This window comes from Hypanus sabinus, chromosome 11 (assembly GCF_030144855.1).
Source record: "Hypanus sabinus isolate sHypSab1 chromosome 11, sHypSab1.hap1, whole genome shotgun sequence".
In the NCBI taxonomy this organism is placed as follows: domain Eukaryota; kingdom Metazoa; phylum Chordata; class Chondrichthyes; order Myliobatiformes; family Dasyatidae; genus Hypanus; species Hypanus sabinus.
This window is the reverse complement of record NC_082716.1, coordinates 40,359,434-40,384,723: the sequence shown is the minus strand read 5'-3', so window position 1 is coordinate 40,384,723 and position 25,290 is coordinate 40,359,434. Positions and strand designations below refer to the sequence as shown.

The following is a 25,290-nucleotide window of genomic DNA, read 5'->3' as shown; positions in this document are numbered from 1 at the left end:
TGTAAATTAATGGAAAGTATTCTTAGAGATAGTATTAATAATTATCTGGATAGACAGGATCTGAATAGGAGTAGCCAGCATGGATTTGTACGTGGAAGGTCATGTTTGACAAACCTTATTGAATTTTTTGAAGAAGTTACGAGGAATGTTGACGAAGGTAAGGCAGTGGATGTAGTCTATATGGACTTCAGCAAAGCCTTTGACAAAGTTCCACATGGAAGGTTAGTTAAGGTTCGGTCGTTAGGTATTAATGCTGGAGTAATAAAATGGATTCAACAGTGGCTAGATGGGAGATGCCAGAGAGTAGTGGTGGATAATTGTTTATCGGGATGGAGGCCGGTGACTAGCGGGGTGCCTCAGGGATCCCAATGTTGTTTGTAATATACATAAATGATCTGGATGATGGGGTGGTAAATTGGATTAGTAAGTATGCCGATGATACTAAGGTAGGAGGTGTTGTGGATAATGAGGTGGGTTTTCAAAGCTTGCAGGGAGATTTATGCCGGTTAGAAAAATGGGCTGAACGTTGGCAGATGGAGCTTAATGCTGAGAAGTGTGAGGTTCTACATTTTGGCAGGAATAATCCAAATAGAACATACAGGGTAAATGGTAGGGCATTGAGGAATGCAGAGGAACAGAGAGATCTAGGAATAACAGTGCATAGTTCCCTGAAGGTGGAGTCTCATGTAGATAGGGTGGTGAAGAAGGCTTTTGGAACGCTGGCCTTTATAAAGCAAAGCATTGAGTACAGAAGTTGGAATGTAATGTTAAAATTGTACAAGGCATTGGTAAGGCCAAATTTAGAATATTGTGTGCAGTTCTGGTCACCGAATTATAGGAAAGATATCAATAAATTAGAGAGAATGCAGAGACGATTTATTAGGATGTTACCTGGGTTTCAGCACTTAAGTTACAGAGAAAGGTTGAACAAGTTAGGTCTCTATTTATTGGAGTGTAGAAGGTTGAGGGGGGATTTGATCGAGGTATTTAAAATTTTGAGAGGGATAGATAGAGTTGACGTGAATAGGCTGTTTCCATTGAGAGTAGGGGAGATTCAAACGAGAGGACATGATTTGAGAGTTAGGGGGCAGAAGTTTAAGGGAAACACAAGGGGGTATTTCTTTACTCAGAGAGTGATAGCTGTGTGGAATGAGCTTCCTGTAGAAGTAGTAGAGGCCAGTTCAGTTGTGTCATTTAAGGTAAAATTGGATAGGTATATGGACAGGAAAGGAGTGGAGGGTTATGGGCTGAGTACGGGTAGGTGGGACTAGGTGAGATTAAGAGTTCGGCACAGACTAGGAGGGCCGAGATGGCCTGTTTCCGTGCTGTGATTGTTATATATGGTTTGTTAAGATAGCATTAAAGCTTGAAAATTAAAGAGATAGAATTTTATATAAACTTGAGAAAACTGTGATTTTGAAGTCCTTGGGCCACAAATGTATAAAAGTACTTTGACATGACATTTAGTTTTTGCATTTCTCAGCTGATGTACAGATTATCGGAACAATGTAATATTGGTAAAGAGATGAATTCAGTAGAAAAAGAATAATGGAGTCTGAAACTCACTGAAAGGATGATGGAGGTTGAAAATCATATTTATATTTCAAAAGAACCTGAATGAGCACTTAAAGGTTACCTTGACAGATGAAAAATTGGACTAAGGCAAAATAGCTTTACTTATGACAGGATTGGACATAATTGTTTGAATGCAATGATAAAATAGACCATAGTTAGCACGGTTTTTTTGCCTGACAAGTCTGTTGGAATTCTTCAAAGAAATAACAAGCAGGAAGACAAAGGAGAATCAGTTGATGTGTGTACTTTGATTTTCAGAAGGTCTTTGACAAGGTGCCACATGAGGCTGCTTAACAAGCTACAAACACATGGCATTACAGTAAAGACAATAAAAACTTTTCTGACTGGCTGCCGGTGACTAGTGGCATTCCAACAGAGGTCTGTGCTGGGACCGATTCTTTTTACTTTACATGTCAATGATTTGGATGAAGGACTTGACAGCTTTGCTGCAAAGTTTGCAGAATATCTGAAGATAGAAGGAGCGGCAGGTAGCTTTGAGAAAGTAGAAAGGCTACAGAAGGGCATAGACAGATTAGGAGTATGGATAACGAAATAGTAGATGGAATACACTGTCAGGAAATGTATGGTCATGTTCTTTGGGAGAATAAAATAAAAGGGTTTACTATTTTCTAGATGGAGAGAAAACACATAAAAACAGAGGTGCAAGGGATTTGTGAGTCCTTGTGCAGGATTCTCTAAAGGTTAATTTGCAGGTTGAGGCTGTGGTGAGGAAGGCAAATTCAATATCAGCATTCATTTCAAAGGACTAGAATATAAAAGCAAGGATGTACTGTTGAGACTTTATAAAGCACCGGTGAGGCCTCACTTAGTTTTGAGAGCAGGTTTGGAGCCTTTAGCTTAGAAAGTATGTGCTGAAACTGGAGAGTGTTCAATTGATGTTCACGAATAAGATTCCAGTATTGAATGGCTTGCCATATGAAGATTATTTGATTGCTCTGGGTCTGTGTCCACTAGAATTCAGGAGAAAGAAGGTTGACTTCATTGAAACCTATCAAATGGGGAAAGGCCTAGATAGAGTGGATATGAAGATGTTTCCTGTGGTGGGAGGGTCTAAGATCAGAGGACACAGCCTCAGAGTAGAGGGGCAGAAATGAAATTAGGAGAATTTCTTTAGCCAGTGAGTGGTGAATCTGTGAAATTTTTTGCCACAGGCAACTGTGGAGGCCAAGTCTTTATGCATATTTAAGGTAGAGTTTGATAGATTTTTGATTGGCCAGTACATGAAGGGATATGGGGAGAAGGCAGGAGATTGGGGCTGAGGAAGATTTGGATCAGCCATGATGAAATGACGGAGCAGACTCGATAGACCAAATGGCCTAACTCTGTTCCTATATCTTATGGTCTTATAAATTTTTAAGATTCCATGTTTCTATATCCACTAAGGATACACTAAATCTCCTATTTTATGGCCTAGAATGAATTTTAAACATAAATATGAACTCTGTTGTGGTATTCATCCATATGTGAGGTTCCAGAAGTACTAGATAATACAATTGTTATAATATTACTATTAGGTGACATGACATCCTGCTTTTACCTTTAGTAGATTTATTACATTATTTTCAACAATGGCACATTATGTTTTACTTCATTGCAAATGTTAAAAGATGCATTTGGTGAGTGCGTGCGTGCGTGCGTGCGTGCGTGCGTGTGTGAGATTCATCTGGTTAATTCCACATACATCTGTTAAAATTTCATGCAACACTCAGAAAACTGTGCACACAATTCCAGTTTAAAATGAAGCAACCAGTCTTACCTTCTAGCTGGTATGAATGAAAAATGAGCTGCTGCATTCGGAGAAAAATTCCTTGGACTGTCGAGGGGACTGCTACCTGTGGGTAAATTGAGAATGGAAAGAGTGAAACTTCACCCAGTTTGAAATAGTACTTGAATATGTGTTCCCAAGTGATTTGATCCACAGGATCAATGAACCAGATCAAAACAGTTTATGGTTCCATTTCCCAACCATATGAGGATAACTGGTTTCACCTCAATTAGCAGAGTTGGATATCAGCATGCCTCAGTGCCCTTTTGTCTCTTTGTTAGGATGGGAAAATCTACTAGGGCTCCTGTTCATAGAACACTGAAAATAATAAATATTAGAAATTCTGCAGATGCTGGAAACGCAAAGCAATACACACAAAAGTCTGGAGGAATTCAGAAAATTAGGCAACATCTGCAGAAATGAATAAGCAGTTGACATTTTGGGCTGAGACTTTTCTTCAGGACTGGAAAGGAAGGGGGGAGACGCCAGAATAAAACGCTGGAGGTGGGTTGGGGGAGGAGGATAGCTGGAAGGTGACAGGTGAAGCCATGTGGGTAGGAGAGATAAAGGGCTAAAGAGGAAGGTATTTGATAGGAGAGGAGAGTGGACCATAGGAGAAAGAGAAGGAGGAGGGGACTCAGGGGAAGTGATAGGAAGGTGAGAAGAAATAAGAGGCCAGAGTGGGAAATCGAAGAAGAGGGGAGGGGGAGTTTTTTTTAACCAGATGGAGAGATTGATATACATGCCATCAGGTTGGAGGCTAGCCAGACAGAATACAAGGTGCTGCTCCTCCACTCTGAGGGTGGCCTCATTTTAGCACAAGAAGCAGTCATGGACCGACATGTCGGAATAGGAATGAGAATCAAAACTAAAATGTTTGACCACCAGGAAGTTCCACTTTTGGCATATGGAGCAGAGGTGCTCGACAAAGCAGTCCTCCAATTTACATTGGGAGCAATGGATACAACAGTCAACCCCAGCAATGCCTCACCTGGAAGGACTGTTTGGGGCCCTGAACTGAGTTGAGTGAGATGGTGAACGAGCAAGTGTAACACTTAGGCTGCTTGCAGGAGTAAGTGCCAGGAGGGAGATCAGTGAGGAAGGACAAATGGACAAGGAAATCAAAGAGAGAGCGATCCCCGCAGAAAGAGATGCATGCGAGAGTGGTGGGGGGGGTGGAAGTAATGATATGCTTGGTGGTGAGATCCCTTTGGAGGTGGCAGAAATTGTGGAGAATGATCTGTTGTATGCAAAATAGTTATCCCATATTTTCCACAGGAATTGTTTGCATGAAAATATTAGGTTAAAATTAACATTTATGAGTATCAGTCAAAAATACAATCTGCTAAGAATAATGCTCTACGTTAATCATAATCCTCAGGGAGAATGTTAGCCAGTAAACTAAAAGAAATTTGAAAACAATAAATATTATTAAGAGACATATGCAGAATCAACAAAATGTCTAGCATAAATCTAACATGATAATGCCCACATGAAGGCAAAATAAATTTACTCTGGAAAGTAATTTGGCAAGATAATCATAAATCAATATTCTGCAATTTTTTTTAAAAAGTCAATTCCTGTAGCAATAATAAAGGAAAGAAAGGGCACAGAAAAGTCTTATACTTCATGAGTGGCCTGACCCTGTTCATTCCTTTGCAAATCAACTGTTTGTAAATGTTATCGAATAGCACCCCAAGATACAAATTAAATTATACACACTAAATCAAGTTTCTTTTTAAAATCGGCAATATATTATTGAAAAATATAAAGATATAAATGCTGATTTTAATGAGAATACAATTGTTTATGAAAACAGTCCCCATCTTTTTCATTGAAATATTAGAAATTCTAACTCTATGCAGTACCTACAGCCCATGACATAATGGAAAGTGCAGTTTGCATGGATTCAATTATGCAACTCAAAATTTCTCAAAACAGGTGTTTTGCTATCAATTAAATTAACCTTATGGATAAATTTGATCGACTTTGGATGCTGATTCAGAAATATGCAGATTTTATCTGCTTTTATTTAAAAGCTTGCATCAATGTTGACATTTTCTGAAATAGCAAGCCTGTATACATAAGTATCAGTAGTTTCAAATTTAAGCCACTATGTGGTAGTGCAACAGTATTAACATGCTCAGCTTACATCATTAATTTATATTCATTTGGATACAGCAAGGAATACAGCCCTTTGAGCTGCACTGTCTAGTAACTCCCGATTTAATCTTAGCCTAACCACAGGACAATTTACAATGACCAATTAACTTACTAACCAGGACGTCATTGGACTGGGGAAGGAAACAAAAGCACCCAGAGAAAACCCAAGCATTCCAGAGGGAGGACAATCGGACTCTTTACAGATGATGCCGGAATTGAATTCCGAACTCCAATGCCCTGAGCTCGAACACAGTCACACTAACCACTGCGCCATCGTGGTGCTCAGCACTTTCAACCTGTATCTTTCATTCCTTGTATAACAGCTCATCACACAAGGAATGCCAAGTATAAACATCAACAGAGCTCACAGATTCCACTTGGGGTCTGCATCATGAAGTACCTTAAAAGGCGACAACACCAGACCTACTAGATTGCAGGGAGGACACAGTATATGGGGCAGTGATGATGAGTTTTACAATCAACACACTGGATAATTGATCATGTGACTCAAGGTCAGAATTAACAGCAGTCCCAGACTGAAGTAATCAGTCTGCTTCTCTGATTGACTTAAAACATTTGTTATTTTCAGCAAAAAAATAATTCAGCCAAATTTTTCCATCAAATTACACATTTACAAGATAAAACCTATCTCTACAGTTCCTAGATTTGATATAAAATGTGAAGAGGCTTGCAAGTTTAAATGTTTTGAAGAACAGAAAAACCACTATCTTGTTTGATTTCAGATGAGACTTAAAATGTAATTCATGTAAAAAATTGACTGCAAAAATAATTTTAAAATATGTGAAGTAAAACTAGTAAAGGTAATAGTTGAGTAACCATAAACACAAGAGATTCTGCAGTTGCTAGAAATCCAGAGCAACACAAGCAGAATGCTGGGGAACTCAGCAAGTCAGGTAGTGTCCATGGAGAGGAACAAAAATAAATAAATGTTTAAGAACAATGACTGTATATTCATTTCCACATATGCTGTCTGAGTTCATCCAGCAATTTGTGTGTGCAGCTTTGTAGCCACCTGTTCTACAAATTGGAGCCATTATCACTATACTTAAAGAAAGCCTACAAAATGAAAATAGAAAATGATGGACTTATTAATTTAACATGTGTCAAAAGGGAAACTTTTCAAGACAAAAATCAACTGATTGGAAAGAGCCAGCAGTTGCCTAGCATAAACAGTGGAAGAGTAACCAACTTCCAAAATGCCAACTTGCCAATCCGCCTAGTCCCTCCTACTTGATCTTTGACAAAGTCAGCAATTCTCACATTGGCATCACAAGTCTTTTCACTCCATAGAATTGCAGAGGTACCAATACAGCCTCAATTCTGAGGGTTTGCTCAAATACAAGTTAAAGAGTATATCATGTCTCACTAACCTGTATGACTTTTTATTAAAAATCAATGGCATTAAGACGAAAGAGCTGATTGTGGACTTCAGGAAGAGTAAGACAAGGGAACACGATCCTCTAAGGGATCAGAAGTGGAAAGAGTAAGCAATTTCAAGTTCCTGGGTGTCAAAATCTCTGAGGATTTAACCTGGTCTGAACTTATCGATGCAGCTACAAACAAGGCAAGACAGCAGCTATATTTCATTAGAAGTTTGAAGAAATTTGGTTTGTCACCTAAAACACTCAAAAATTTCTATAGATGTACCGCAGAGAGCATTCTGACAGGCTGCATCACTGGTCTGGTATGGAGGAAGGAATGCAGTATTACACAGGATCGAAAGCAGCTACAGAAAGTTCTAAAATTAGTCTTGAGTACTAGCTTTCGTATTATCCAAGATATCTTTAAGGAGCAGTACCTCAAAAGGCGGTATCCATTAATAAGGATCCGCATCACTCAGGGAATGCACTCTTCTCATTGTTACTGTCGGGTAATAAACATTTTTAACATATATTTCTGTTTTTGCACTTTTTTTAATCTATTTTATATACACACACACACACATATGTATACATACACACACATATTCTAACTGCAATTAATTTGTGTATTTTTTTTTCTTTCTGTATTATCATGTGTTGCATTGAACTGCTGCTGCGAAGTTAGCAAATTTTACAATACATGCCAGTGATAAGACCTGATTCTGACTTCGGTGGAGCAGTGTCAGTCAATATTTTTATATGAATATGAACTTCCAGTAGATGCTGATAATACTTGACAAAGGGTACAGTTAGCAAAAATGTAAGTACATGCAAATTGTGTCAATGTCCAGATGTGAGCAGCAAATGGATTGAGAGGAAGGAGACAGAACAGAAATGATAGATTGTTATAGAAATCCTTCAAGAATCGACGTTTAGGCCACACCTCTTTGCTATATATACTTATCTTGGAAATTTACAGATTTTGAATCAAAAACTCTGGTAATTCTTGTGTATCAAGCTGAATGCTTGATCAGGGAGTCTTTCTTTTCCCTCTTCCTGGTTTCCTTGACTCCTGAGAAACATCTTCAATGAGGCATAAATTTTGCAGTCTTTGCTTTTAAGCAGGGTGCACACCCACTACCGCTAACTGAAGCACCAGGATGTGAAGAAAAGAAGGCAGGTGATGTCGCAAATACCACTCAAGCTTTCGGTACGTACAATATTTAAGTACTTGACCTGCTGAGTTACTCCAGTGTTTTATGTCTTGGTCCAGATTCTGGCATCTCTGGTGACTTCTGTCTCCAACGTGTTTATGTATTTTTTGGTCAATGGACTTGCATTTTACTCAAAAATATTTAAAAATAACAAAAGAAAATTTGAGTGTCAAAATTAGAAAAATTGAACTGTAAAGATTTTTCTCCCTTTACAAATTATATCCCCAATTGTTATTTATCAACATTTATATGTTAAAAAAAAATGACAAGCTCTGTAGCAGGGAAGGCATGATTTTTGAAGGTGCAAACATCTCTATTTTGAAACTGATCATTATGACAAAAGCCAAAAAGTGAATTTATTCAACTATTATTTTTTCATCAAACTGCAAATATTATCAGCAACCAATATTATATTTTAATAAAAGACATGTCTTAGACTACAGTATAACTCATATTTATTCTATTAGGAAACATCCATTGTTATTATACAAAAGAACCCATAATAACAATGACAAAGCAGCTTACTTTCAGCACTGTTCTTCCCACATGGCTCTACCATATGCTTATTACACCCCTACCAAACATCTGACACTGGCAAGAAAAGATGAAATGTTCTTTTTAATCTATGAGGAAATGTATTTGGAAAATGTACCATGAAAACTCTAACTAGCTTTTCTAGTTCAATACCAGCTCTTATCAATGAAATTATTGAGAAAATTGACAGTCAAGATTTAGAATCAGAATTAGGTTTAATATCACTGGCCTATATCATAAAGTTCATCTTATGTCAGCAGTAGATTGCAATACATAATAATAACTATAAATTAAGTAGTGTGGTATACAGTAAATAAAAACATTAAATTAAATAAGTCGTGCAAAAGGAGAGGGAAAAATACGAAGGTAATGTTCGCTAATGGTGGAAGGTAAGCTGTTCTAAAATGTTGAGTGTGTGTCTTCAGGCTCCTGCACCTCCTCCTTGAAGGTAGCAATGAGAAAAGTGCATCTACTGGGTGATGGGGGCCCTTAGTGATGGATGCCTCCTTTCTGACACCACCTTTTGAAGGTGTCCTGGATGCTGTGGAGGCTTCCAGTTATTGCACCCCCTCTCCTTTCCTTCACTATTCCCCACTCACCTTACCTCCTTACCTGCCCATCACCTCTCTCTGATGCTCCCCCTCCTTCCTTTTCTTCCATAGTCTTCTATCTTCTCCTTAGAATCCCCTTTCTCCAGCCCTTTATCTCTTTCACCAATCAACTTCCCAGCTCTTTATTTCACCCCTCTCCTGGTTTCACCTATCACCTACTACCTTGTTCTTCTTCCTCCTTCCCCCCCCCCCCCACCATCTTACTCTGATTTCTCTTTCTTTCCAGTCCTGATGAAAGGTCTCGGTCTGAAACATCAACTATTTACCCTTTTCCAAAGATACTGCCTGGCCTGCTGAGTTCCTCCACCATTTTGTGTGTGTTGCCCATGATAGAGCTGGCTGAATTTACAAATTTCTGCAGTTTTGCTGATCCTGTCCAGTGGCCCCTCCATATCAGGTGAAAACAGTTAAGAATGTTCTCTACGGTACATCTGTAGAAATTTACGAGTGCCTTAGGTGACATACCAATTCTCCTCAAGCTCTTAATGAAATATAGCCACGGTCATGCCTTCTCAGTAATTGCATCTACAGTATGTGTTGGACCCAAGATAGATCCTTTGACATGTTGACACCAGGAACTTGAAATTGCTCACCCTTTCAACTTCTGATTCCTCAGTTAGGACTGATGTGTCTTCCCTCATCCTCCACAATCCACAATTATTTCCTTGGTCTTATGATCTTGAGTGCAATTTGTTGCTGCAACACCATTCAACCAGCTGATCTATCTGACTCCTGTGTGCCTCCTCATCACCATTACAAATTCTGCCAACAATAGCTGTGTCATTGGCAAATTTATAGATGGTGTTTGAGCTGTGTCCAGCCACACAATCGTGGGTGTAGAGAGAGTACAGCAATGGGTTAAGCACACATTGTTGAGGTGTGCTGGTCTTAGCTGTCAGCGAGTAGATGGTATTTCCAATTTGCACAGAATGTGATCTCCCAATGAGGAAGCCAAGGATCCAGTTGCAGAAAAAGGCATTGAGGCCCAGGCTTTGGAAGGCATAATTGGATTGAACCCTGAGCTGTAGTCAATTAACAGAAGTCTGACGTAAGTATTGCTATTGTGCAGATGATCCAAGGCTGAGTGGAGTGAGACTGCATCCACAGGAGATCGATTGTGGCAATAAGCAAAGTGCAGAACGTCAAGGTCTTTGCTAAGGACCATTCCCTTTTCTTCTGAACTAAGGAGCATAAATTTATTTCCATTTTCATGAATTATGCCCCACTATGAATCACATATACAGTAATTTACTGTACATTTTCAATTCTGAATAATAAGAAAGATGTAATAAACACAAAGAATGTACTTTAGCATTAAGAATGAAGCCCAATCATGTAGAATAAACAATACAGTATATCTTCCAAAATTCGGAAGCAGTGGGGAGGGGAGAAAATTGAACTGGAAAAAGAGGACAACAAAAATAGGGAACAGGTTAAATTGAAACAGGCAGCTGTTGAAATGGAAAACCAACACTGGTGACAATTAAAATAGAAAAAAAACAATGAGTAATTAAATAAACAGAACAACAGCAAAATGTATCCGACTCTGTAGGCTGAAATAATCGTATTAGCAGATTAGCCATTAAACCACAAGATGGGAAGCTTGCAATTGGAAATGCATTACAAAATAGATCATATTATCCAGGGAGATGGAGTAAAAGTTGGTAAACAACTTAGACAAATGTATAAATGATTGTGAGAGTAAAACCTATTCAAGATCATCTATCCCCATGGCAGTTCAATCTTTACGTCATTCACTTCTCTAGAGAAAGCAACAAATAAAAGTAAAGGCCAAATTCTGACAAAATGAAAATCAAACACCTTAATCAAACAAACTCATAGACATTCATAACGGAAATCTAAACAAATGTAATTCCCCACACAGCTACAAGTCTCACAAAGTTCTCTTTTGCCAGGTCATTCAATTCAGGATTATAAAAAGCTTATACTTATAAAGATGAGATGCTCTATTCCCACAAAATGTTCAGGTTTACTTGAAAAGATATTTAGTTTTATAAATCAATGCAAATATTTAATACTCTGAGAAGTTTTGAGGAAGTGTATAGTGAAATTCAGTTTCAATTGAATAATTAATCACTGACCAGTGACACAGCCTCAAGATTTTAATCTACATAATCCAACAGGAGAAAGTTAAAGGATTTATTTTTCACCCAATTTGCAAACAGAATACAAGATGCTTTATCACAAATGGAAACTGAGGTTCATTCAGAATAACAATTCACTCCTTAATAACAAATGGATAAGAATTTACTTACAAAAACATGAAAGGATACAAGGGCAACAAAAGTGCTAAAATACACAGTGACAGTTTGTAAAATGGCACAAAGCAGATAAAATGGACAAAATTTCACTCCATTTATTGGTTAAATCTTGCTTTAATGTTTAAAACTGTGCTTTTACTCTGATACTTAATAAATACAGAAATCAAACCCATGATTTTTTAACAGCTAAAAAGCACTCCCAAAAAATTCATTGACACCAGCTCTCCATGCAATTATCCAACTTTATTAATGGCGATTCTTGACTTTGGGGTATTTCTATTATTAATAATCCTTCAGATTCCCTGAGTTATTGATAATTCACGTTCTGCAGTTCATATCAAATGGAAATATAATCTGATGATATAACATCCATTATTAGGAGTGATAAACAGATGCTGGCTGTATCTGCACCTGCGCTTTAATGTAACCCCAGGAAAATGTGTTTGATCATGTTATTTCAAAGCAATCTGCTGTGAAGAAAAACAAGACTATTTCAATGCACTTGAATGCCAATTTTGCTTTGGTGCAATGGTCATCTAATGAAAGTTGACAGCATTTCAATGAAATGCAAGAATGCAACTTGGCTATAATTTTCACATCTTCAGATATACTCTATACAAAATTAAGATTCAAGTACAAAGCCTCTGTAGCTAACTTCACACTCAAATTCATAACCTTGCTCCAATCTGAAAACACAATGAATTATTATCATTGTTTAGATTTAGGCTAATACAGCTACTTTAGAAATAGCTTGATCTTTGGCTTAAACACAGTGAAGCTCCAGCTTCTACCTGTGGTGTTTAAGCATTTTTGATCAGAAATTATAACCTAATCCAAACAAATTGGAGTTAACATGGAAACATAGAAAACCTTCAGCCCACAATGCTGTACCAAACATGTTCTTACTTCGAAATTACTGAAGGTTACCCATAGCCCTTTATTTTTCTGAGCTCCACATACCTATCCAAGAGTCTCTTAAAAGACCCTACTGTAGTGGTCACCAATCTTTTGAAGCCCAAGATCCCCTACCTTGGCCTTAGTAAAAAGCAAGATCGACTCCAAATCGATTATTTACACACATGCACACTGGGGCAGAAAAGACCAGAAGTAAAACCCCTCGCAACCCGGAAGTAGAAATAATGTATGAACACCAGGGGTCACCATCCTTTTTTTTTGCACTGCAGACCGGTTTAATATTGACAATATTCTTGCGGACCGGGGGAGGGGGGGTTTAAACACAACCGGAATACAGCGACACTCGAAGCAGGTTCCTTATGTCCAGACTATTCCGCAATTTAGGTTACATGGCTCTCAGCACTTGCCTGCTGTCCCGCTTGCTCACGTTTTTAAAGGTGGAAAAAAACTCAGCGGGTTTGTATTTAAGTGCAGGGTGCTTGGACTCAAAGTGCTGAAGCAGTTTTGAGGGCTTCATTGCCTCATTAGACAGCCTCTCACCCGCCTGCCCGCCTCCTTGGCCAGATGCTTCTGTTCCCGTACCGGGGCCACAGTGGTCGCAGTCCAGAGAGAGCGACCAACTGACCGAGCGAGGAGTGCAACAGGACGCGCCCGCCCCACCTTGTAGGATCTATCAGCCAACAAAAGTTTGTTTCAGTTGATCACAGCACGGTAGTTGCTCTGCTACTTATGGAACCCTGAGCCCGAATTAGGTGGTCTGCGAATATTTTAGCACCGGGTTCCCCACGAACATTCAGTGTGCTACACAGGTTTAGAGGCGGCACCCATCATTAAACATTAATTTAAATAATCTATTTAAGAAAATCACACCAAGTCCAAGCAGAGACCAACTAAAACCCTTAGGTTCTCAGTAGTTAAGGACTAAATTATTCAAATAGAGTCTGAGTTTGCAAAAAAGACTTTAATTCAAGAAATACTCATCAGCCATTTTAGAAAGTCAAACCAGGTCCAAAGAAGTCAAGGTGGCTGGAAGATTTCCAACAAACATCTCAGCCTCTCTAACTGACTTAAACCACTTATATTCTCTAGTAGTAAGATCGGCAGGATTGTGAAGGGAAGATTTGAATCCACGATTAAAGAGCTCTTTCATAACGCCTTTGAACTCGGCACGCATCTTCAGGACCTGTGGAGCATAGTCTTCCACAATACGAATGGTATTATTTCAGAAAGTCATCGTGCCTCCACAATCAAATGATTTTTCACCTGATAACGATGGAAACACAGGATAACTGGTTGTGCTCTAGAACCCAAAACAGCTCGAGGGACATATATTCTGTGAGCTCTTTCTAGCTCAGGTGGATTCGGGAGAAATTCTTTCCCAAAAATCTCACAGAGAAAAGATGAGAAAAATTCAATGGGGGAACCCGTTTCAGTGGCCTCTGGCAAACCGAGAATTCGCAGATTGCAGCACCTGCTCTGATTTTCGAGATCTGCCATTTTGGAAAAAAGTTTGCTGTTTTGCTCCGTTAATTTGGAACAGAGAGTTTCCAAATGCTGAACGCGGTGTTTTAAAAGTTCAGAGGTTAGGTCGATGCGAGATAAATGTTCAGCTTGATCATCCACTCTGGCGTTAATCTGATCCAATTTTTACTCCAGCTGACTGATAGAGGCTCTAAATTCAGTCTTGTTATCAGTTAAAATGTCTGTTCCAGCATAGAGAGAACCTTGGCAGACAAAGACGTGGGAGTTTCTTTTTTCCTGGATTTAGAATTTTTTGTAGCCATTGTAAGATAGACGTATTCGCAGGCAGATAAGAAAAAAACAGATAGAATAACGAACTAAGGTTTAAAAAGGGAGACATATAGTGCAAAGGTAAGAAATGTAATGGAGCAAAAGTCTGAAGCGACTAAACAATCACCATCTTACCGGAAGTCAGTTGAGATCTTGATTCCTCAAATTCTTAATTACAAAGCTTATAGCAAAAGTTTGGAGTGTATAAAAAACAAAGCCATTTGATCCTTGGCATTTGTTCATACAATGCTTATTTCATTGCTTTGTCTCTTAATGCAATGCTCTAATAAAGTCTGATTTTATCTTTCCTTAAATTCTCAGTAGCTCAATATTTACCACATGATCTCTTACCCTAACAGTTTTGCCACGACTTCAAAAGTGTCGAGCTTTTTGCCTGTCCCTCTGATAGTCAGTTGAGGAATCTCCCTTGAGATCAGAATATTTCAAGATTCAAGATTCAAAAACATTATTGTCATGCTAACCGTACATCAGCTCTGCAGGGCAGAATGAGACAGCGTTTCCCAGGAGCAGTGAAATCATAACATGACAAACGCAACATTAAATAATAAATATAACAATAAATATTAAAACACAACAGCCATATGTCAGTTAAAAGCAAGTTATAAGTGTCCAGTGTAAGTTGAAAGTGTCCAAAGCAGAAGTCAGGTAGAGCAGCTATTTAGCGGTCTGACTGTCTGTGGGAGAAAGCTGTTTAGTAGCCTTGTGGTTTTAGTTTTGATGCTCCTGTAACTTTTACCTGATGGCAGAAGAACAAACAGTTTGTGGAGAGGGTGCGAGGGGTCTTTAATGATGTACCGTGTCTTCTGGAGGCATCGACTCTGAAAGAGGTCTTGGACAGAAGGTAAGGAGACCCCAGTAACTTAATAATAATAAATAAATAAATATAATGATTATTATAATTATAAGTGTGTGTATATATATATATATATATATATATATATATATATATATATGTATATAATAATTATAATGATAATAAATAATTTCCCATGAAATGGGATATGCTGTGGAGACTAAGAGAGTGATTAAAAAATGTCTGGTACTGAGAGCAAAGGAACAATTCTGAACGAGGATGGGGGTGGATGCACGTCAACTCTGGCAGGATTTGCAGGCCATTACTTCCTACAAAGTGAAACCTAACATCATGGGTGGCTGTGATGCTTCACTGCGAGATGAGTTCAACATCTTTTATGCACACTTTAAAAGGGAGAATAAGCCTATAGCTACAAGGATCTCTGCACTCCCAGTGACCCTGTAATCCTCAGTCTTGGAGGCCGACATCAGTCTATCTTTCAAGAGGGTGAACCCTCGCAATGGAATACCTGGTAGGCTCTGAAAAGCTGTGCCAACCAAATGACAGTGCTTTTCAAAGACAGCGAAGTTCCCACCTGTTGCAAAAGGGCAACAATTATACCAGTGCCCAACAATAGCAGGGTGAGCTGCCTGAAACTATCGTTCAATAGCCCTCAAATCTACAATGATGAGATGTTGGTTAAGGCTAACATTAACTCCTGCCTCAGCAAGGACCTGGATCCACCGCCATTTGCCCTATCCCACAATAGGTCTCTAGTGCATTGGCTCTACAGGAGGCCTTGGATCACTTGGACATTACAAGTACCTACTGTTTATTGTAGGTGCTATTTATTGACTACAGATCAGCGTTTAACACGACCATTCCTACAGTTTTCATTGTAAAGCTCCAAACCCTGGGCCTCTGTATCTCCCCCTGCAACTGTATTCTTGATTTCCAAACTGTGAGACCACAGTCCGTGTTGATTGGAAACAACATCTCCACCTTGCTGACTGCAAACACTAGTGCACCTCAGGGATGTGTGCTTAGCCCACTGCTCCCTCTCTCTCTCTCTCTCTCTCTCTCCATCCATGACTGTGTGGCTCAAATGCCATCTGTAAATTTACTAACATTACAATTATTGTTGGCAGAATTACAGATGGTGACAAGAGGGCGTACTGGAGCAAGATATATCAGCTAATTGAGTGGTGTTGCAGCAACAACATTACACTCAATGTCAGTAAGACAAAAGAAAGGATTGTGGACTTCTTAAAGGATAAGACAAGGAAATACAAACCAGTCCTCAGAGGGATCAGAAGTGGAAAGAGTAAGCAATTTATCGACCAACCTATCAATGCAGCTACAAAGAAGCCATATTTCATTACAGATGACAAGGGCTATATTTCATTTGGAGGTTAAGGAGATTTGGTATGTCACCAAAGACACTTGCAAGTTTCTACAGATGTACCATGGAGAGCATTCTAACAGGTTGCATCATTGATATGGAGGTGGGGTGGGGGGGAAGGAAGTGGCTACTGCACAGGATCAAAATAAGCTGCAGAGAGTTGTAAACGTAGTCAGCTCCATCACAGGCCCCAGCCTCCATAGTATCCAGGACATCTTTAAGAAGCGATGCCTCACACACACACTTTTTTTCGCTATTACGTATTGCATTGTACTGCTGCTGCTGCAAAGACAACAAATTTCATAAGATATGTTGGTGACACTAAACCTGATTCTGATTCTTGTTTATAATGTTATTATAATATTATATTATGTTAATATAATGGCAGGACTTTCACATGAAGAAAGACTGGATTGACTAGGCTTATACTCACTGGAATTTAGAAGATTGAGGGGGGATCTTATTGAAGCGTATAAAATTCTAAAGGGATTGGACAGGCTAGATGTAGGAAGATTGTTTCCGATGTTGGGGAAGTCCAGATCGAGGGGTCACAGTTTAAGGATAAAGGGGAAGCCTTTTAGGACCGAGATGAGGAGAAACTTCTTCACACAGAGAGCGGTGAATCTGTGGAATTCTCTGCCACAGGAAACAGTTGAGGCCAGTTCATTGGCTATATTTAAGAGGAAGTTAGATATGGCTCTTGTGGCTAAAGGGATCAGGGGGTATGGAGAGAAAGCAGGTACAGGATTCTGAGTTGGATGATCAGCCATGATCATACTGAATGGCGGTGCAGGCTCAAAGGGCCGAATGGCCTACTCCTGCACCTATTTTCTATGTTTCTATTTTTCCCAGGAATTAACCTAAGTTGGTGTACTTGATAGCCTTAAATTCCGAATAAATGACTGATTGCCATGTGTGCTCATCTGACGTCCAGCAAGTTCCTGATTTCCACGCTTCACTATGTAGGCTGTTGAATTCTTCTGTAGCAAATAATTGGTTCTTCATGGATCTGTTGGTTAGCTGTTAATGTGTTCCAGCCATTTACGCCAATACAACATCCTCTCCATTCATAAAACTGGCTTTATTGACGTTCAGAAAGAAAGAATAACATATTGTGCAATAGTAGCATCCAATCCTGTTAATTAAAAGTACTTGCACATTACCAAAGATGTAAAATTTAATCTATCCTGATGGTAGTAAGCAAATTTAACTGAAGGCATTTGTATTAAACTCAGAGCTTGCATTCTACAGCCTGACTACAATTTCATATTTACTAATAAATAAGTTACAACAAAGTAGAAACATAACAGAAAAGGCAGAAATTAGAATCAATCTAAAACGACATGAAGTTCATTTTGAGAGATAAATCGAAACACAAAGTCTGCAGATGCTGAAAATTCAAAGCAACAGATACAAAATGGCAGAGGAACTCAGCAGGACAGGCAACACCTTGGTACAACAGAAGGTCATGGACAGAATGGTTTCACTAATCTAGAGGAGGCCTGGCACTTATCCCTGCAAGTAGCTAAAGTGCCACACCTGCCCATTCGCCTCCTCCCTCACCTCTATTCCAGGCCCCAAACAGTCCTTTCAAGTGGGGCAACACTTCACTTGCTAAGCTGCTGGTGTCATCTATTGTATCTGGTGCTCCCGACATGGCCTCCTCCACATTGGTGAGACCTGTCATAAACTGAGGGACCGCTTCGTTGAGCATTGCCACTCCATCTGCCAAAAGCAAAACTTCCCAGTGGTCAAACATTTTAATTCTGATTCCAACACATCGGTCCATGGTCTCCTCTTGAGCCAAGATGAGGCCTCAGGGTGGAGGGGTAACACCTTTTATTCCATCTGGGTAGCCTCCAAGTTGATGGCATGAATATCAATTTCTCCTTCCAGTTAAAAAAAATATCGCCCCCCTCTCTACTTCTTCTATTCCCCATTCTGGCCTCTCATCTCTTCTCCCTGAGTACCTTCCTCCTTACCTTTCTTCATTAGTTCACTCTTCTCTCCTCTCAGATTCCTTCCTCTCCAGCCCTTAACCTTTCCTATTCACCTGGCTTCACCTATCACCTTCTAGTTATCCTGCTTCCTCTCCATCCAAAGTTTTTACTCAGGTGTCTTCCCCCTTCCTTTCCAGTCATGAAGGGAGGTCTCAGCCTGAAATGTTGACTGTTTATTCATTTCCCTAGATGCTGCCTGACCTGCTGAATTCCTCTAGCATTTTGTGTGTGTTGTTCAGAGACCAGTATTCAGTATCAAGATTTTCTCATGTTCTTGATAAATGGTGACAGCATATTTTTTCAATATGAATGGTCACTACAGTGAAAGAAATAGTTAAGTAGTGTTCTTCTCAGCTAGGTTAGAAGATTAAATTTAGTTGAAGCTGTTCTCATCCTTGGTAGCTCTAAGTGTATGACCTTTCTAGTTAGGCATGAAGAATGTGAAAATGTTTCATCATGCAGCACTGACATCTTCCAGCTGATTAAGCACAAAATTTCAACATCAAATAGCTTTAAATTGCTTTAGCACCATTGCAATTTCACTTTAGCTACTAGGCTTATTTATTCTTCATTTTCCCATTTAGGTAGTGTGCAATGGTGGAAGCTACAGCATAATACAATAATCAGACATTAAGAATTAAATGTCACAGTTCTAAAAAAAAATAGTGCTCGTCTTAAAGATCCTGCTTCGTATTCAGTTTTGAACCTACACTCACACATTACCATCAAATGATAGATCAGTTCTACAAAAGAAAGAGCAAATTACAGCTCTATTCTTCTTGTAATACACAATGGATAATCAGCTCATTGGTAGAATTCCCAAAACAGGTGTTCCAAATCAAAGTGGATAATTGCAAACTGCAAAAATGACCAAATCAGAATTATCATTGCTACTTTTTATTTGCGACAACTTTAAACCAAAAGAAGCAGATACCAACATTTTTGTACCTGTGGAGTTGATGTTTAATTTCAAGACTTCCCTGCTTTTCTTTTCTTAAAAATTAACCCCTCGAACCCAGATTTTACCTGATAGATCAGAGAATTATACAATATACTTAAAATATTTGCCATTTGAAATTATTGTATAAACAGCAATTACAATTTCTGTTAAAGAAAATATGAGAGGAAGTGTTCTGTCACAGCATAAGTAAATAAATAATGCTAAATGTAGGTCCTTTACAATGATTCATAGAATGACATAAATGCAAACAGTTTTAATTACAGTAACACTTGAACTTACACAAAGGGAATGAGATCAAGTAGCATCTTGCAACACACTGCTGTAGATCTTGATTCATTGCTCAAGAAAAGTGATGGGTAACAGAACGGGAGGGAAAGAAAATCTGCCCTTCTGCTGTAGGTTTTAAAACAGGCAGGTGGAAGGGAATAAAAATGGCAGCAAAACAGATTTAAAACCGGTTTTATTTCTTACATATCTTTTCTAAGTTTGTTAATTGAATGTAATGAGAGTAGTTTTATATTCATATGTCCTCCAAACCTAACTGGGTAGCACACTGACTGATAAACTATGAATTTCAGATCAACTCCCAGAATTGACCAGAAAAATTCAAGCCAACACTTCAATGCAGCAAGAAGGCAGTGCTCCACTAGCAAACTTGCCATAGCTCTGATGGAATGTTAACTCACAGCTTGGTCTCTTCTCTGGTTGATATAAATAGTTCCATAGCACAATTTTGAAGACCAGCAGAGAAACTGTGGTCAATGTTTATCTCTCAAACAATATCACCAAGACAAGTTAATTTGTCATTTATTATAATATTCTGCTCTCCTATTTCGTAAGTATAACAGCAGATACCAGCACTCTACAGCAACACTCAGCTTCAAAGAAAAAGAGTAGTACAGATATTTACTGAGCATGTTAAACTACATCTTCAATTGCAGGTCAAGGTCAACCATGTGTTAAAGCAAAGGTTCAGAAAAGCATCTGCCAATCACTTTGCAGTGAATAGGCTTATTTTATAATTAATTAATGCAAAATATTAATTTGCATTAATATTAATTAGACAGGAAAGCTTGCTTTCTTAACATAATTTAGATTTAATTTAATTTTTTTATTGTGGCATTTATCTATCCTGTTGCTTGTATAATAACTAAAATAAGATATTGGTTTTGTTCTTCAATCTTTCAAAGAATAGATTCCATATCTATTGTTATGTATGGTATCTGACAGTACTGTATAAAATTACTAGATAAGACCTAAATAATGTGATACCTCGCTAGCTCTTAAGAAATTATCATCCTGAGAGGACTGATTTTTATATTGGTTTTGCATTTCCTCTCCGCAAGCTTGAACCACATCATCAAGTTTGCCAATGACACGACCGTGGTGGGTCTCATCAGCAAGAACGATGAGTCAGCATACAGAGAGGAGGTGCAGCGGCTAACGGACTGGTGCAGAGCCAACAACCTGTCTCTGGATGTGAACAAAACAAATGAGATGGTTGTTGACTTCAGGAAGGCACGGAGCGACCACTCTCCGCTGAACGTTGACTGCTCCTCAGCAGAGATCGTTAAGAGCACCAAAGTTCTTGGTGTTCACCTGACGGAGAATCTCACCTGGTCCCTCAATACCAGCTCCATAGCAAAGAAAGCCCAGCAGCGTCTCTACTTTCTGCAAAGGCTGAGGAAAGTCCATCTCTCACCCCCCATCCTCATCATATTCTACAGAGGTTGTATTGAGAGCATCCTGAGTAGCTGCATCACTGCCTGGTTCGGGAATTGCACCATCGTGGATCACAAAACCCTGCAGTGGATAGTGAGGTCGGCTGAGAAGATTATTGGGGTCTCTCTTCCCGCCATTACCGACATTTACACTACACACTGCATCCGCAAAGCAAACAGCATTATGAAAGACCCCACGCACCCCTCATACAAACTCTTCTCACTCCTGCCATCTGGGAAAAGGCACCGAAGACATTGGGCTCTCACGACCAGACTATGTAACAGTTTTTTCCCCCAAGTCATCGGACTCCTCAATACCCAGAACCTGGACTGACACCAACTTACTGCCCTCTATGGTGCTTATTGTCTTGTTTATTATTTATTGTAATGCCTGCACTGTTTTGTGCACTTTATGCAGTCCTGTGTAGGTCTGTAGTCCAGAGTAGTTTTTCTCTGCGTTGTTTTCACATAGTTCAGTCTAGTTTTTCTATTGTTTCATGTGGCACCATGGGTCTGAAAAACATTGTCTCGTTTTTACTGTGTACTGTACCAGCAGTTATGGTCGAAATGACAATAAAAAGTGACTTGATGCAGATTTCTGAGTGGCACTAAATGCAAAAATAAGAAATCTGAAAAAAATCTACAACTGTAACATCTAATTAGGATTATAATTTTCTTTCTCATTCTTGCTCTAAATGCTTAAAAGAGGATATCTTAAACTTGAATTTTAAGTTTAATCTTAGGACTCATTGCTTCAAAATCTTAGAATGTGGCAATTTTACAATAATGTTTAGAATAACAGTGAAACCCTGATTGGTTACATTCAGGATGAACAACACAGAACTGTGCTACACAAGAACAAGCTATTGGCCATGATGTTGTGCTGAACTAATTAAACAAGTAATTAAATACCTAACCAAACTAATCCTTACTGCTGACACAAAGTACATATCCCTCCAATCTCAGCACAATCATGTGCCTACCTCAGAGCCTCTTAATGCATCTATCATATTTACCTCCACTACAATTCCTGGCAGCAAGTTTCAAGCACCTGCCACTTTCTGTGTGTAAAAAAAACTCATCTTGCATATTTCCTTTGAACTTGACCCCCTCTCACCTGCAATGCATGCCCTCCAGACATTTTGATCTGGGGCAAAAGTTAGTGGCTCTCTTCTCTATCTATTCCTTTCTTGATTTTATAAGCCTCAAACTGATTTTTGCACAGTGTCTTTCTTTGGATAAAGCAACCCAAGCTTATCCAACCTCCCCTTACAGCACATGTCCTCTAATCCATGTAAACATCTTTTCCACCCTTTCCAAAGCCTTTATGTCTTTGCTATAATGGGGTGACCAGCACTCCAGACGCAGCCTAATCCAGCCTTCTATAAAGCTGAAATACAACTTCCTGACTCTTGAACTCAATGCCTTGACTAATTAAGGCAAGCATAGCATATGCCTTCTTCATCTCTCTATTAACCTGTCTTTTGCAGACTTACTAACCCAGTCATCCACCTTTTCATCCAAGTCATTTAAAGGAAAGGGCTTAACTGTATCCAACCACATAGTTAAGAGATACATCTCTGCAGCACACTCATCTACCATTCTGAAAATGATAAAGTACCAACTGCAACATCTGGATAAAATACTATAGGATACAGATACACTAAGATATGAAATGTATAATAAATTTTGGTCAAACCTTTCATGCCCAAATGGCCTGAGAGACTAATGATGGCCCTTCGATATAATTCTTATCTACCATTGTTGAAGGAGCAGAAACATACATCCAAGTCAGGAAAATATGCTTATAGATATACTAATTTTCCTTTGAAGTGTAGGAGATTGAAGCCTTAAGCTGTAGATAAGACATACTGCAGACATCAATTGTTGGTGGTGATGAGAAGTTATGCTTAGACTTGCTTTGTAAATGCTACAAGTACAAGTACAAATACTTTTTTTAAAACCATTACTCCTTACCTGTGTGCCCTGGCAGTGGTGAATGTGGACGTGGTAGTGTTGGCGAAGTGCTTGAAGTCACAATTAGGCTCTTCCGGTTATTTGTACGGCAACTGAAACACAATAAAGCAAGTGTTCACAAACAATTACCGGTACTTTTTCAGGTGTTTTCCCCCCAATCCTATCATTTGAATGTAGTACATCCCAACATTTTTCTATATTCTTCTACAGTTCAATATAAACATTATTTGGTCTACTGTGTCTGCAAGTTATCATATGTCCAAAGTTGGCTTCTCAAGTACTAATGTTGACAGCCATTAAACAACTGCTAAGCAACTGTCCAACTTTATACACAACAGACCCGGTTTATACAGTGCCCCTAATGTAGCAAAATCTCCTCACATGCTTTGCAGGAGTGTTACAAAATTCAAAACAACACCACATGAGGAGATATTAAAGCATATGTCAGACAAAAATATTTTGGAGCTTTTTAGGAGCTTCTTAAAGGGTGGAAAGGGTAGTGGTGAAACAGAAGAAATTAACACACACGCTTTCAGTTATAACATAATAATTTTCTCCCTTCTTCCTTTCCATGTCTAATGCTTTCACCTGCAAACAGGACAAAGTGGTTACTGATGCACAGACCTCTGCCAAACTACTGTTCATTCAGCTATGTGCCAGACAGAAATAACATATGTGTCAATTACTCTTTCAGTTGCTCAGCTTTGTAAAATAGCAGTGGGTCTATGGTATACTCAGTGATTTACCCCAATGCATGACCAAATTTGGTTATCATATTGGGCTGGATTATTTTCTAAGATTGTTTACTGTCATTTCCTGAACAATTGTTACACTGGATCTGATGCAGAACAAAAATACACAAACTATAAAATAAATAATAATTAAAAAAACAGAAATATGGATACATAAGATAGCTTATATGCATAGATTGATTGTATGTGCATAAAATGATGCTAGGCACAGGAGTGCCTGTGCATAAGGTTGACTGACAGGAAATATTAAAGTAGTGATGGTTGGGGGCAAGGAGGGGTGGATTAGTGGGTAGAGGTGTTGATCAGCTTTACTGCTTGGGGAAAGCAACTGTTTTTGAGTCTGGTTTATGACATAGCCTCCTCCCTGATGGGAGTAGGACAAACAGTCCATGAGCAGGGTGGGTGGTATCAGTCATGATGTTGCTTGTCCGCTGCAGTGCAATTTCCATACCAAACAGTGATGCAAATCCAGATGGCACCTGTGTACAACACTCGCACAGTCGGCATCTTCTGGAAAGACTGTGAAACCACATATTTCACTTTTATATCTTTTACATTTGTTCTTTGTCTTGAATGTGACTCTGGAACTGTTGGAACCTGTGATCTGAAGCTTGGAAATCTTTAGGGTGTTTTAGCGCTCTGCACTCTCCGAGGATTCCAGGAGACAAGCAGCATACGTGAATCTCGTGGCGGGAAGGCTGCAGAATGGGGTGCAAGCCAATGTTCAACTCCATTTCACCGATTAAAGCTTCCATTGTTTGCCAATTAAAGCAACGAGGGAGATTGAAACATTGAGGCGAAAGCAGAAGGTGTGCACCAACTACCTGCCTTATGATTTTGGTGGAATCACGCTGCTGCTGGAAAGGGGAGCCTGCCTTTTCATCACTGGCGGGATCGCTCTGCTGCCAGAGAGGGGAGAGACTGCCGCTGTGCCCGGAGAATGTTACTCAGGTTCTCTGCATTTTGGACATGGGCTTGGGCTATGGCCTTTTATTTCTCCAGTCTTTTTTTTTCTCTATATTCTGTATTTTTCACCAGATCTTTCTCCAGAATTTTGTGTGTGGGGAAGAATTTGGGAATCGAGGTTCCTGTTCCATTTTTGTTTCTTTTTTTTGTGTGGGGACAGGTGATGATCATGCTGCCATTCTTTTCTTTCTTGGTTTCATGGCTACCTGGAGAAAAATTTCAGAGTTGTGTACTTTATTAATAAAAGAACCTTTGATCTGTAGAATAACATGAGTATGGATGCGCATAGAGCAGCTGCCTCCTGATAGAGACATTGGTGAGCTTTCCTGACTGTGTAAAATATGTTTTGGGACCGTGAGAAGTTGTGAGAGATGTGCACTCCCAGGAGTTTGAAACTGCTTACAGTTTCTATTGCTATGCCGCAATGTAAAAGGGAGGGCGGGG

The 25,290-nt window shown here is 39.2% G+C and overlaps 1 protein-coding gene across 5 annotated transcripts in view; it reads right to left on the bottom strand.

Annotated features, from left to right (window-relative positions):
- The window catches only part of mast2 (microtubule associated serine/threonine kinase 2), a 406,821-nt gene that overhangs the window by 116,288 nt on the left and 265,243 nt on the right, over positions 1 to 25,290 (bottom strand). For all 5 annotated transcript variants that reach the window (XM_059984199.1, XM_059984201.1, XM_059984202.1 and 2 more), the window contains 2 exons: positions 23,129 to 23,220; positions 3,353 to 3,428 (listed from right to left, as the gene is read on the bottom strand). In XM_059984199.1, coding sequence (XP_059840182.1) covers positions 3,353 to 3,428; positions 23,129 to 23,220 — 168 coding nt within the window. The remainder of the gene's footprint in view (positions 1 to 3,352; positions 3,429 to 23,128; positions 23,221 to 25,290) is intronic.